General features: G+C 49.1%; 1 protein-coding gene across 3 annotated transcripts in view; it reads left to right on the plus strand.

Moving 5' to 3' along the window:
- The first annotated feature begins 4150 nt into the window (after window positions 1–4150).
- The window catches only part of MINPP1 (multiple inositol-polyphosphate phosphatase 1), a 62603-nt gene continuing 52472 nt past the window's right edge, over window positions 4151–14281 (plus strand). For all 3 annotated transcript variants that reach the window (XM_077822319.1, XM_077822317.1, XM_077822318.1), the window contains exons 1-3: window positions 4151–4767; window positions 6612–6809; window positions 8162–8259. In XM_077822319.1, coding sequence (XP_077678445.1) covers window positions 4182–4767; window positions 6612–6809; window positions 8162–8259 — 882 coding nt within the window. In that variant the 5' untranslated portion in view covers window positions 4151–4181. The remainder of the gene's footprint in view (window positions 4768–6611; window positions 6810–8161; window positions 8260–14281) is intronic.

Genomic DNA, 14281 nt, shown 5'->3' on the forward strand with positions numbered 1-14281 from the left:
TTTGAGCTTTCTTTGTTGCCTCTGTTTACTGCTTAAATGCAAATTAAGCAGAGCACACATTCCTTTGTCTAGGACAGACCTGTTTGCCATCTTCCATTTGGGCAGGGCTGTGGGGTTTGGAATGTGTTAATAACACCATACAGGCTACTATTATAGCATCACATAAAATATGTCAACATTGAATCAGGATAATAATGACTGACAAATTATGAGTTTTCAAGTGATTCATAGATTCATAGATATTTAGGTCAGAAGGGACCATTATGATCATCTAGTCTGACCTCCTGCACAACGCAGGCCACAGAATTTCACCCACCACTCCTACAAAAAAAACCTCACACCTATATCTGTGCTATTGAAGTCCTCAAATCGTAGTTTAAAGACTTCAAGGAGCAGAGAATCCTCCAGCAAGTGACCCGTGCCCCATGCTACAGAGGAAGGCGAAAAACCTCCAGGGCCTCTTCCAATCTGCCCTGGAGGAAAATTCCTTCCCGACCCCAAATATGGCGATCAGCTAAACCCTGAGCATATGGGCAAGATTCATCAGCCAGATACTCCAGAAAATTCTTTCCTGAGTAACTCGGATCTCACCCCATCTAATAGCCCATCACAGGCCATTGGGCCTATTTACCATGAATATTTAATTACCTTACAAGGCATATTTTGAACAAAGATTAGTACAATAGGGTGTAGGGTGCCAATACAAGGGTATTAGTATGTCACACATGCATTCTGGGAAATTTCTTTAACTCTGAAGCACTTTGGCCTGTGGCCCCCTAGAAAGAAGAATGTGAGGGTAGTGGGGATACTGAGGGGCAGGGGAATGTGAAGAATAGGAATTGACTAAAGAAGGGCAGGTGGGTGACTGAGTTGATGCACCAGAATAGGGGGTGGCCAAGAAACAGAATGGGTGGGGTAGAAGACTGTGAGGAGAAAAGGAGAGGGAAAGGGGGACAGAAAGAAGGTACCGATTATGGTATCTGGGATATGGTGGGCCTCGACCCACCCAAGGCTAAATGCCCACCCCTTCAGCCCTTGGTGAGGAACCATTGATCCCAAACGACTTCTTGGGACAACAAATGAGAAAACAGGGACAGGAGTGTGGGTCAAAGATTAAAAATTAGGGATCTAGAAGGAGACATTGAGCAGAGAACTCTGGACTGCTCCTCAAAGGTGTCTAAAGAGCCAGTGGACACTGCCCAGAGAAACTCTGCCTGGAGGTGTGATTGGACGAGGGACCAGAACTAGGATCCACAGTTGCAGAGCCCTTCCTCCTACGCCATTCAGCTTCCTCTTCCTGGTTTAGTGGATGGCCATCTTGACAAGTGCCAGGAAGAGGCTGATGAGGTTGATGAAACCATGGATGTGAGAGGATAAAGAAGTGGGGGGAAAAGTGCAGCCAGAACCTCTCAATGAGGTTCTAGAGGAGCTGGAAGAGGGAATGCATCCTGATGCATTCTACATCAGGGTCTCCCTCTTGCCACAGAAGGGATGGGTGTCGGGATTCCTTGAACAGCATCAGGCACACATGATTCCATGAAGGAATGACAGTTAATATCTCCAGTGACCATGGAACCAGAGTGGAGTAAAGACTACCCCACTGGAGCTCCCTGTCCTCCACAGATGCAGCAAGTCCCATCACTTGACATCAGCATGGGACAAGAGGGCAAGGAAGTAGATAGTATGTGGCATGAGTGTGTACAGATGTTGTCTATGTGCAGTTTGTAGATGGACTGGCTGGATGGTGTTCGGCTGATTCAGGTGATGCATTGGGCCTAGCCAGGAAGGCTCGTGGGTCAGTAGGCCAACAATGAGCTCCAGAGGTCCAGGGTGAGAGGTGGGGGGGAGCACTTTCCCGCAGGGCCTGCTTGAGAAAAGGGAGAGAAGCAGGGGTACAGCTGCCCTCATCTCCTGGAACATGCTAAAGGGAAAGCATCGAGGGGACAACCCCATGACCTGTCCAAGTGCCATGGAGTCCACCCAGTCTGTCAGACCATAGTCCAGAAAGTCTCTGAGTCTGGTAACACAAGTCAGGGCCAACCTCTGGTGCACCAAGTGGGGACTCCACCACCTGCACATAAAGGTGTAGGCTGTATAGCAGGAGTTCTACAAGGAGAGCCTCCCCTTCAGCAGCCACTACGGATATGGCCAATGAAACTAGCTTCCGGTCCAGACAGAAGCCAGGCAGCTCAGAGAAGTCTTGAGGAGACCTTTAGGGTGTAGATAAAAGAGCTGCGATCATACAGAAGGAAGGTAAGGAACATGGAAGGAAACTGGAGAGTAGCACAAGCTGGGTGGGGAGGGAGGGACATGGAGAGGGTAATTGGCACCCTTTTCCAAGCAGCCAGTGAGGATTCCAGCTTTTTGGCTGGTTGAATTTTGAAGCTGACAGGATTAAACACAAGTGGGGGGATGAGTGGATTTCCTCCTAACTTCTCAAAAACCAGAAGGTGGAATAAGTCACCCTCCTCGCTGGTTGGTTTGTTTGTTTATTTATAATATCTTGATTTTTCAGTTTTCAGTTTCATGACTGGGCCTGGGAGTGGGGTTTGACTGACGTGTTATCAAGAGCAGGGGCAGACAGTTATGGTCTTTCCTCCGTTCCCCACTACCCAGCAAACCCAGGATGTGGGTATGGCCCTGGGGGTAGCCTGGCTTCAGTGCTCTTGGCCAGTGTTTTTCAAAATGCGGGTTGCGGCATGTAAGGCACTGGGTCGCTCTTGTCAGCACCCCCGACTGGGATATTAAAAGTCCCGTCGGCGGTGCTGCCCAGCTACCTGTTCCGGCACCGCGCTGCACCCTGTAAACGGCCAGCCAGGGCCAGTGCAACCACTAAGCGAACTAGGTGGTTGCCTAGGGCGCCAAGTGGTTGGGGGCAGCCAAAAGCGCGCTCCGGGAAGGCGGTGGAGCAGAGGTGGGCTGGGGCGAGGGGAGGACCACCTGTCGCAAGTAAAGGGGGGGGGAGTATGGTGCACAGGGGAACCGCTCCCTGCCCCAGCTCACCTCTGCTCCGCCTCCTCCTCTGAGCGCGCCACCCCGCTCTGCTTCTCTCCCTCTCAGGCTTGTGTGCCAAACAGCTGATTGGCGCTGCAAGCCTGGGAAGCAGGAGAAGCGGTGGCGGCGGTGTGCTCGGGGAGCAGGCGGAGCAGAGGTGAGCTGTTGCGGGGCGTTGCTGCACAGCTCCCTGGGCCGAGGGAAGGGGGGGAGTTGCCACACGGCCCCCCAAGGGGAAAGGGGGCAGTGGGGAGCTGCTGCGGTGGGGGGCGCCTCAGGGCGGAAGGGGGCAGCGGGGAGCTGCTGGAAGGTGGGGGCACGTCAGGGCGGAGGGGGGGTGCAAGGTGGAAGTTTCGCCTAGGGCGCAAAACATCCTTACACCGGCCCTGCAGGCCGCAGCAGGTCCGGCTTCTAGGCATGGGGGCCAAGGGGCTCTGCGCGCTGCCCCCAGCCTGAGCACTGGCTCCGCACTCCCACTGGCCCGCTTGCTTGCCTCCAAGGAGCTGGACCTACTGCGGGTCGCTCCAGGCACAGCGTGGTCCGCGGTGCAGGACAGGAGGGAAGACTGACTCTGCACCCGGGCTGCACCGCTGACCAGGAGCCGCTGGAGCTAACCCCTTGCCCCAATCACCTGCCCTAGCGCTGAGCTCCCCCTAAAGCCGGAGCCCCTCCTGCACCCCAAAACCCCTGCCCAGCCCAGAGCCCCCTCCTACACCCTGAACCCCTCATTCCTGGCCCTACCCCACATGCCTCATCCCCACACCCCAACCCTCAGCCCCTCGCACACCCCAGCCCCTCATCCCCAGCTCCGTTGGGTCGCGGGCATCAACAATTTTCTTCAACTGGGGCCCCCCAGAAATAAAAGTGTGAAAACCACTGCACTAGGCAGCAGCCGGGGGCGGGAGCCATTTTTACAAGCGGACTCTCGCTTCCAGCGGCAAAGGTCATTGAGGGAGCCGGTGATCATCCTGCCGGAGGGCAGCTCTCACCTCGGCCTGGCTGAACCCCGGAAGGCAGCGGCCAGGAGGCCGGGCCAGGGCGGTGCATAACAGCGGGTTCCCGGCCCGCTCTCTGTCACGGTGCAAGCCCCGCCCCGCTGCAGAGCCCGGTCCGGAGTCCCCTCCTCAGGGAAGGCTCAGTTTCCGCTGCCCGGGTGTCTGTGCAGAGCCGCTGCTGCTGGTCTCCCCATGGCGAGCTGCTTCCGCGGACCCCTCCCGGGGCGCCGCTCGCTGCCGGTGCTCCTGCTGCTGCTCCGCGTCTCCCTCGCGCAGGAGAGGGCGGCTGCCACGTCCCTGCTGAGCGGCTATTTCGGGACTAAGTCCCGGTACGAGGAGGTGAATCAGCACCTGCTGCGGGACCCTCTCTCCCTGGGGCCCCCGGACCCGGGGTACCTGCTGCCCTCCGCCGCCTGCGCCCCGCTGCAGCTCCGCGCCCTCATCCGCCACGGCACACGCTTCCCCACCGAGAAGCAGATCCGCAAGCTGGGCCAGCTGCACCGCCTGCTCCGCAGCCAGGAGCGGCCGTGCCCCGCCGCGCAGCGGCTCGCCCGCTGGGACATGTGGTACCAGCCCGACATGGATGGGAAGCTGGCGCCCAAGGGCCGCCTCGACATGGAGCAGCTGGCCCAGCGTCTGGCCGCCCGCTTCCCGGGCCTGCTGTCGCCGCAGCGCCGCTTCGCCTTCGCCAGCAGCTCCAAGCACCGGTGCGTGGACAGCAGCGCCGCCTTCCGCAAGGGGCTGCAGCTGGCCCTGCACTGGCAGCCCCCGGCCAGAGGTAACGGAGCGGGAAAGGCTGGCCTGGGTGCCCCGGCACACACACGAGGTGGTGGGGGGAATACAGTGGGGCCCGCCCCGGAACTGGCCTGGGGGCCTTTGGGCCTCAGCACACCCCAGTGGCGCAGCTAAGGTGGAGCCCTGCCCAGGACTGGTTTACCTGCCCCCAACACTCACTGGGTGGGGGGCTAAGGTGGGGCCCTGCCCGGGACTGGACTAGGAGCCCCCAGTGCACACACACGGGCTGAAGAGGAGTCCTGTGTGGGACTGGCCTGGGGGACCCCAGCGCACACATGATGAGGGGGAGGGCTAAGGTGGGGACTGGGCTGGGGGCCCCCAGCATACACCACTGGCGCAGGTAAAGTGGAGCCCTGCCTGGGACTGGCCTGGGGGTGGGGGTAAGGTGAAACTCTGCCTAGGACTCACTTTGATGTCCCAAGACACAAGTGGAGTGTGGGATGCAGAAACAGAACTTCCCCCTCCTCACACACGCACACAAGGGGAGGAGGCGTAAAACCCACCACTGCATAAAGGAAGCCACCTGTCCTTGAAACAATCTTTTCTAGGATCAGTCATCTGCCATTGTCTCTCCAGTGTTCTCCAGCTCTAAAGACCTGTGATAAATTTTGTTTTAAAATGTTGTTGTAGGAGTAGGTAGAGAGGAAAATGTTTCCATTATAGGGTAGATATAATCTTAAAAATAGTTTGGTTAGCATGGTTCTCAATAGAACAGAGGTGGGCAAACTACGGCCTGCGGGCCACATCCGGCCCACGGGATCCTCCTGCCCTGCCCCTGAGCTACTGCCCCGGAGGCTAGCCCCCGGCCCCTCCCCTGCTGTTCCCCCTCAGCCTCAGCTCACTGCACTGCTGGTGCAATGCTGGTGCAATGGTGGTGGGGTTGCGAACTCTTGCCGGACAGCGCAGCTGCAGAGCCACGGCCTGCTCCGGTGCTCTGTTCTGCGCGGTGGTGTGGCTGGCTCCAGTCAGGCAGCACGGGCCTGTCCTGGCGCTCTGGGCAGCGCAGCCAGTCACCGGTGCTCCAGGCAGCGTGGTAAGGGGCCAGGCAGGGTTGGATCGAGGGCAGGGGAGTTCGGGGTGGTGGTCAGGGGGTGGGGGTGTGGATAGGGGGCGGGGTGGTCAGAGGTTGGGGAACGGGGGTTGAATGGGGGCAGAGGTCCCGGGAGGGGGTAGTCGGGAAGGAGAGGGGGGGTTGATGGGTGGCGGAGGGCAGGCAGAGGTTCCAGGGGCAGTAGGGGAGAAGGGGTGGTTGGATGGGGCAAGGGTCCCGGGGCGGGGCAGTCAGGAATGAGAGGAGGGGTTGGATGGGGGCAGACAGGGACGGGAGGTCTGGGGGAGGTCAGGGGACAAGGAGGGATGGATGGGGCGGGGGCAGTCAGGGGGTGAGAAGCGGAGGGCGTCAGATAGGGGTGTGGGCCGGGCCACGCCTGTCTGTTTGGGGAAGCACAGCCTCCCCTAACCGGCTCTCCATGCAATTTCGGAAACCCAATGTGGTCCTCAGGCCAAAAGTTTGCCCACCCCTGCAATAGGATCTCTTTACATATCAGGGAAAGCAGTGTTAGAGCCCTGTTTGAAATACATACAATTGAAGCTAATATAGTTTTCCATTTGTCTTATTCTGGACAGCGTTTAAATCTAATAGATTATAATTAACATCTAAATTCTGACGTTATCTTGTTTTTTGTTATAAATTAGGCTGTCTGACATGTTGACTCCCCATTCAGTCCCCAGAACAACTTTTGTAAAATCTGGAAGGGAATTCTTTAAAGTATTTGTTTTTTGTGTGTATTGTAGGGGTTTTCCATTAAGAATTGTTTTTCCTTTCAGATATTGAGAATGAGACGACTGAGATTAATGACAAATTAATGAGGTTCTTTGATCATTGTGAGAAGTTTGTAACCTGTGTAGAAGAGAACGCTACAGCTATGTACGAAGTGGATGCCTTCAAACAGGGTCCTGAGATGAAAAGGGTTTTGGAAAAAATTGCAGCTACCTTGTGTGTACCAGTGCGTGACTTAAATGCAGGTAGTGTACTTATTCTGGTTTTTTATTCCTTAACTTTCATAAATGTTGTTTTCTAGGATCTTCAGATAGTTATGAAGAACAAATAGTTTAAAATGCTCTTTTATAGGCCTTTGGAAAGATTAGTGAAGACAGCATGTCATATCACTATTTGAAAAGAACAGCTTTTAAGAATTACTTCATTTACCAAAGCCAACGTGGGTAATGTACCCTGACACAAATGTTGTAATACAAAGTCACAAAGAATGAGTTTTAACAGTTTAATTGAGGAACCCTTCTGGGAGAAGGACCAAAGATACAAAGGAACCCACAATTCTGGATTACTTTTAAGGAAAAAAGTATAGTTTTACCAAATCACATACAAATTCTAGTTTTATTCCTCTTTACTTATGTTAACTTAAATTTCTTAAATACAGTATTGTGATAATGAATATTCATTGTTAGTGAACAGTCAGAGAACCTACTGTAGAAAAACCCTTCCCGTTTAGCCCAAAGGAGATATTAACGTGATACAGGTTGAATAAATACTTCTCAAAATGTTCTTCTCTTGAAGAAAAGGCACAGTTCATAGTCTAAACTAAAACTGGTATAATGTGGTAAATGTTTTTGTTTTCCACATTGAAACTCTCCTGTATTAAATTCCATCTTCTATGCAAATTTTTATAGAAACTCTTATTTTAGAATGTCATAACAAAATGCACGAGTTGCCTTTGCTGCTACTGAAATAACTGATGCATTCAGAATCCTTGTACCTTCAGCTAAATTGTAAATGGACAAGTAGTTGCTAAAATAAGAATGATTAGAGTAGCTGGCACTGTGTTCTGCCTAATAGGGGAATTTTGTGCAAGCCTCTGGGGTCATTCAGAGAGAATGTAAGAGATTACTATAATTTTGTAAGATGTAGATTTTTTTTTTCTACGTGAAACTTGCAAAGCATTGAGTTGGACTTGCTGTCTTAAATCAGAAAAGTAGTGCATTTGTTCTTGCCATCTAATAGCCCAATAACAAGGGAGTAAACATAGCCTTATTTCTATATTTTGTGACTATTGTCGACTGCATAATAATAATACACACCTGTAGATGTAAATTACTAAACAGGTGATGGTTACACTCACGTGTCCCTGCCCTGTGAAAGGCTTACAAACTAAGGCCCTGATCATATATACATTTGAGTAGGCCCATAGTGCAAAATTGGAGCCTTAGCATACATTATGTGTTTGGGCTCTGGATTGGCTATTATTTTATATTCTTGTTTATATTCTTCCTCATAATAGGAGGGTGATGCTGGGAGTGGGTGGTAGAGAGCAAATAAACTTAATTGTCATCTGTCACTTATTTATTTGGATTTATTACAGATTTGGTTCAAGTTGCTTTTTTTACCTGTTCGTTCGAGTTAGCTATTAAAAATGTGAATTCTCCCTGGTGCTCACTCTTCAATGAAGATGATGCTAAGGTAGGTGTTGCATGTATGTAGTATGGTGGCGATAACTTTGTGTAAAGTTGTTCTGTTCAGTTTCGCGTATTTATGTAAACAGTTTGTTATACGGATATTCTTACAAAAAAGAAGTTTTAGTTTACTGTTTCTTTCAGATGTAATTCTGCAATATGAAAGATTTTACATGATTTACTACACTTATGAAAAGCAAATCTGAGCATCAATTAGAACATAATGTAATAGAAATACCCATTTTTCTGAGTTAACTGACAAATCGTTTAGACTTCTAAAAGAGAAATGTTTTTCCTCTCTTTTGTCTATCAGGCTTCACTGTGCCTGACAAAAAACATTCAAATGTTTGTCTTGTCTTTTCTTATGGGGGAAGAGGGATGACAAGGTGAAAACTGAACTTGAATGTGTATCATTTATTCTTGAAATTGTGAAATAGTACCCCAGAAAATCAGTGACAGCAACTTAGAGGAGCCCTCTTAAGAAAAAAAGTCCTGGGCATTCAATGAGGCAGGGCTCCTTTGGAAAAACGTACAGTATGTCATGACGCAGTTTTAGACTCTTACTGAGACTAAACACAAGGGGGCAGAACTAAGTCTGCATGGTAACTGTAATTTTGGCATTTGCCTACTTTTGCGTGCTTGACTTTGTAACCTTAAAATTTGTTTAACTTCATTCATGTTTAAAAAAGGAAATTAGGAAAAATTCAACAAATTCCATCATGTTGAACCATATTGACTCCCATGTGACTGGATCTAGAGGTTCCAATGCTGATCACAGCACAGACGTCTGCTACTTGAGCTAATGGAGTAATTGATAGCAGTAGTAAGTTATTGTCTACATGGGCCACCTGCTAGAGGGAGATGAGGCACGTTTTACCAGTGGCTTTCCCAGCTGCTTGCTGAAAGAAGAATGGTGAGACTCAGGAATCAGGAATTCTGTTCCAGGTTCTGAGGTGAGGATTCTTTAGTGGTTAGACCCTTGTGCGCAGTCGCCCCCAGTTTGTCCCAGGCTCTCTCCCTTTATTTTTTTAGAGCATGATAGAATTAGTGTCCAGATCTGCAAGCCCTGAAGGAAGGAACAAAACATAAAAAACAAACAAAAAAACAAACAAGCAACAAAAAACAACGGAGTAAATACTTGTAACCTTGTGGCTAAGGCACAGGATTTGAAGTCAGGAGATTGGAGTGCCACTCTTAACCCAGATACATACATTTTGTGACTTTCAGCTTGTCTTTCTCCTCCTGAGTTTCCTCATTGGTAAATTAGGATTAACATTCTTGCCTAGCTCACAAGATTGTTGAGAGTAACTAGTGTTTGTAATGCATACTTTACCACTTTCCTCCAAAAGATCTGAAGAACATTATTCACTTCTCCACAGAAAAATATTAGATTGGAATCTGAAGATCCCAATACAGGGAGATAACTATGCCTGCTAATGTTTGTTGGTGTGGCTCCATATATAATAAGAGTGCCTATACTTCCATCCCCTCTATTTCAGTTCTTCTTACTACAGATATATTCAGGAAAGCTCACTGGTAACTGATGTTGCCGGAGGAGTTCTGGTCTAATGAAACAGTGAAACTTACATTACATCCATTGCTTCATGAGGATTCAGCACTGTAGGATAATTTAGACCTACGCATTAGAGGAAAAAAACCGGAGTTTTCTATCCCTGTCACATGTAACTCACTATGATACTCCTAAGACATTTGAGCAGTTTTGGCAAGAATGTATCCCCCTCCCCCTGGCAAAACAAAATAAGGTTTGGCGATATCTGCCGCTTGCATCAGTACTCTGTGGAATCTGCACTGTTGGTTTTTGGGTGGAAATTCAGGATATCGGTTTTGACCTATAAACACATAAATGGCTCGGGATCTTCCTGTCAAACAGATGGCTTCTCTTCTTGTGTGACACTGCTGCGGCACCGATCAGCAGAGATGCTTGAGCTGGAGCCCCTTGTTCTAAATATGAGGGAGTTGCTGGCAGGACATATTCTGTAAGGGGCCCTGGACTTTTTTATTCACTTGATCATTCTCCCAGCCCAAAATAGCCTGAACTTGTTGACCATCAAAGCATGCCATTTTTATCAGGCATTGGGGATGCGGGAAAAAGAAGAAAGGGAGGGTCTCTGTGAGATGAGGGTTTTTTGCTTCAGTTGAATGGCTTCTCCTTGTTTATTTTTGGTTAGTCTTATTAACTGTTCCATGTTTCATTTTAAACAAGGGGATTGTATTTGAGGTCAGGGTACCGAGGGCCATTTAGAGAGACACTTTTGTTTTTAGATATTGAACTGTATGTATCATGTTTTAGTCTATCCCAACATTGACTCTGTTCTTTGTCACTGGAATAAGCTTTAAGCCTCCTGCGTTTGATAGTCCATATGCTTCTGGCAAACAAAAACCTTTCTACAGCTAAGTCAGCTGCTAGAGATTGGAGAGGATTGTACTTCAGGTATAAGAATGAGGATTGAAACTGATCAGGGTGAAGATGCTCTACTTCTTAGGTTTGTTGACGTGATTGTAATAATGCCTGGTACTTAATAGTGCTTTTGGAAGCCCAATAAGACGCACTTTCCAAAGATTCTAAGCTTTATAACACAATGGGGCATCCCTTGAATTAAGCAATACCAAAGTACACATGGCATTTATGGGATATGTTGGATTCAACAAAGTTGACTTTTCATCTTCTCCTTTTTTAGGCTTTCAGAGCTGTAAAGATATTGTACCCTCCCAAGATCAGGTATCCACTGTGGAATTTGGAGACACATGTCCCAGGACCAAATTTGATGAAAAATGTATTAATTGCATCAGCTTTCATTATCAGTACAAAGATGTAGAAGTAATATTTGGTTGGTTGAGGTTGTCGTGATGTGTACTGAAGGTGGTCATATGGATAAGGATGGGAGGCTTTTTTTTGAAGAGGTAGAGGACCCCTTTACATCCATTGCTGGCGGGGGGAGAGGTTGGTTGTTTGCCTTCATCCCAAGGGTGGCTATAGCTTGGAGTGTCAGTGTGTGACAGAGAGGTTCTGGGGATTTTTTATTTTATTTTTTAAAAGACAACCATGATGACTTAAATGTCAGTCTAGGTTCTGGTATTCCGTTGGAGTTAGATCACGCATGTAAGGGTGATGTATGATCTGCTTCTGCTTAGATTTGGCTTCTGAGAAGATCAGCTCTCCTTTCAGATTATGCTGTGTGTCTCAGCAGCTTTTGGTATGGCTGACCAAGTTGGGGACAAAGGGATATTGCTGTATGTTTGCAATTGTCTTTCAGAGGTTAAGTCACTTCTAAAAGTTGGTCAAAGATGGTGGGCATATCACTGAGGTATCTGCTATGCATCATCCCTGAAGAAGTTCTGTGTCCTATGGTATACAGGAAGTCAAACTGGATGATTTCAACTGTACCATCTGGCCTTGGAATTTCTGAATAAAAATCAGTTTTGGTCAGTTGAGAGTCCTCTAAGTGTGAGCTTATAAACACTGTTTAGACCAGAGGTGGGCAAACTACAGCCCACAGCCACATCCGGCCCGTGGGACCGTCCTGCCCAGCCCCTGAGCTCCCGGCCAGGGAGGCTAGCCCCTGGGCCCTCCCCCACTGTCTCCCCTCCCCTGCAGCCTCAGCACAATGTGCCGCCAGCGCTCTGGCTCACCGCTCCTGCCAGGCCGCGTGGCGGCGGCATGACTGGCTCTGGCCAGGCGGCGGGGCTTTGCTGCTCTGAGCAGCATGGTAAGGTGGTGGGGTATTGGATAAGGGGCAAGGGGTCCCAGGGAGCAGTCAGGTGACAGGGAACAGGGGGCGTTGGATAGGCATGAGTTCCGGCGGTACCTGCCTGGGTGTGTGGATAGGGGTCAGAGCAGTCAGGGGACAGGGAGAAGGTGGGGTTGGGTAGGGGGTGGGATCCCAGGGGGTGGTTAGGGGCTGGGGTCCCGGGAGGGAGTGGTCAGGGGACAAGGATCGTTGGATGGGTCGGGGGTTCTGAGGGAGGCGGGAAGTGGGAGGGGGCAGATAGGGGGCAGGGGACCAGGCTGCTTGGGGAAGCACAGCCTTCCCTACCCAGCCCTCCATACAGTTTCACAAAGCCGATGTGGCTCTTAGTCCAAAAAGTTTGCCCCCCCAGTGTAGACCAATACAGAAGCATCAGTATACTTATAAGTAAGACTAAGATTTTGTCATGGATATTTTTAGTAAAAGTCACGGACACATCACGGGCAATAAAGAAAACTTCTCGGAAGCTCATGACCTGTCCCTGACTTTTACTAAAAATATCCATGATAAAATGGGAAGGAAGTAGGCAGCTGTGGGGTGGCTGGAAGTTCTGGGGCCCCCACCACCCGTGTGAGGCTCAGAGCTCCAGGGTCTCCCTGCCACCAGTGCCGGAGGGGAGCTACAGGATCACTCTGCCCCGGTGGTGGACAGTGCTGTGGGAATCCCCTTGCCACAGCTGCAGTGGGAAATGGGCGGGGTTCTCCGCCCAGGGAGCAGGCGGGGGTCCCCCTGTGCCCCGCAGTGGGAGCTGCGGCGTACCTCCACTGCGCATAGCTTTTGAGAGCTTGGGGGCCTGCTGCCTCAGGTGGTGGGGGAACCTTACAGCTCCCCGCTGCTGCGGGAGGCGGCGGGACCCTGCAGCTCCCAGCTGCCAGGGCTGAAGTCACGTATTCCATGACTTCCGCATCCTCCATGACAAAACCATAGCCTTAATGATAAGTAGCTGTGTATTTTTTATTTTATTTTATTTTATTTTTTCCTATCGACCCTGGAAATTGGTCTTTGTCTGGAGCATTTGGACAATATCCCTGGTAGGATGTGTTTGAGTTAGCTTGTCCTCATCCTTTTGGATATAGAAGTCTTGCCATTGGGTAGAAGTTATTGATGGGAGGGTCACTGCTTGTTTGTAACTCCACTTAAATGGATTTAATCAGAAGTAGTGTGCCAAACTAAGAATCTTACCACTTTTAACCAAGACCTTTCTATGGAAAAACAGGTGTGTACAAGTGTGGGGGTTTTTTCCAATTGTGCAACTAGCACATCCTGTCCCCTTATTTATCCCATTATGGCCTTACAAATACACACACCATAGTAATTATCACATTACTGGACTTCAGTGACTTGCAGCTTATTTAGAATGCAATAGCATATATATTTAGGAATAATGTACATTTATTGCAACATTATGTTTAAGTGTTTGACAGTGGTTCTCTTCTGAAAATCTGACTTTACATAAGATGCAAGAGGTGGCAGTAACAAACAAAGGAAGAGAGGCTTAAGAGGAGGAGAGCATGGGTTTGAATTTAAGTTTCTTGTGTATATGTACACAGAATCATAGAAATGTAGGGCTGGAAGGGATATCAAGAAGTTTTCAAATTCAGCCCCCTGCACTGTAGCAGGATCAAGTAAACTTAAATCATTCCTGACAGGTGTTTGTCCAACTTGTTCTTAAAAACCTCCAATGTTGGGAATTTCACAACCTCAATTGGAAGCCTATTCTGGATCTTAACTACCCTTACAGTTAGCAAGTTTTTTCTAATATCTAACCTAAATTTCCTTTGCTGCAGATTAAGCCTTTTACTTCTTATCCTACCTCCAGTGGGGATGGAAAACAGTTGATCACTGTGCTCATTATAACAGCCCTTAACATATTTGAAGACTGTTATCAGGTCCTGCCTCAGTCTTTTTTTCTCAAGACTGCCAGTTTGTTTGTTTTGTTTGTTTTTTGTTTCTTTTAACCTTTTCTCATAGGTCAGGTTTTCTAAACCTTCTATCATTTTTGTTGCTCTCTTCTGGACTCTCCTAAAAAGTTTTCATCTTCCCTAAAGTGTGGTGCCCAGCATTTGACGCAGTACTCCAGCTGAGACCTCACCACTGCTGAGTAGAGTGACAGTTACCTCCCATGTCTTGTACTGCTGTTAATACACCCCAGAATACTAGCTTTGCTTGCGTCTGGATCTCAGTGTTGACTTATTTTCAATTTGTGATCCATTATAATGCCCAGATCCTTTTCAGCAGTACTACCACTTTAACCAGTTATTC

This window comes from Eretmochelys imbricata, chromosome 7 (assembly GCF_965152235.1).
Source record: "Eretmochelys imbricata isolate rEreImb1 chromosome 7, rEreImb1.hap1, whole genome shotgun sequence".
NCBI lineage: Eukaryota > Metazoa > Chordata > Testudines > Cheloniidae > Eretmochelys > Eretmochelys imbricata.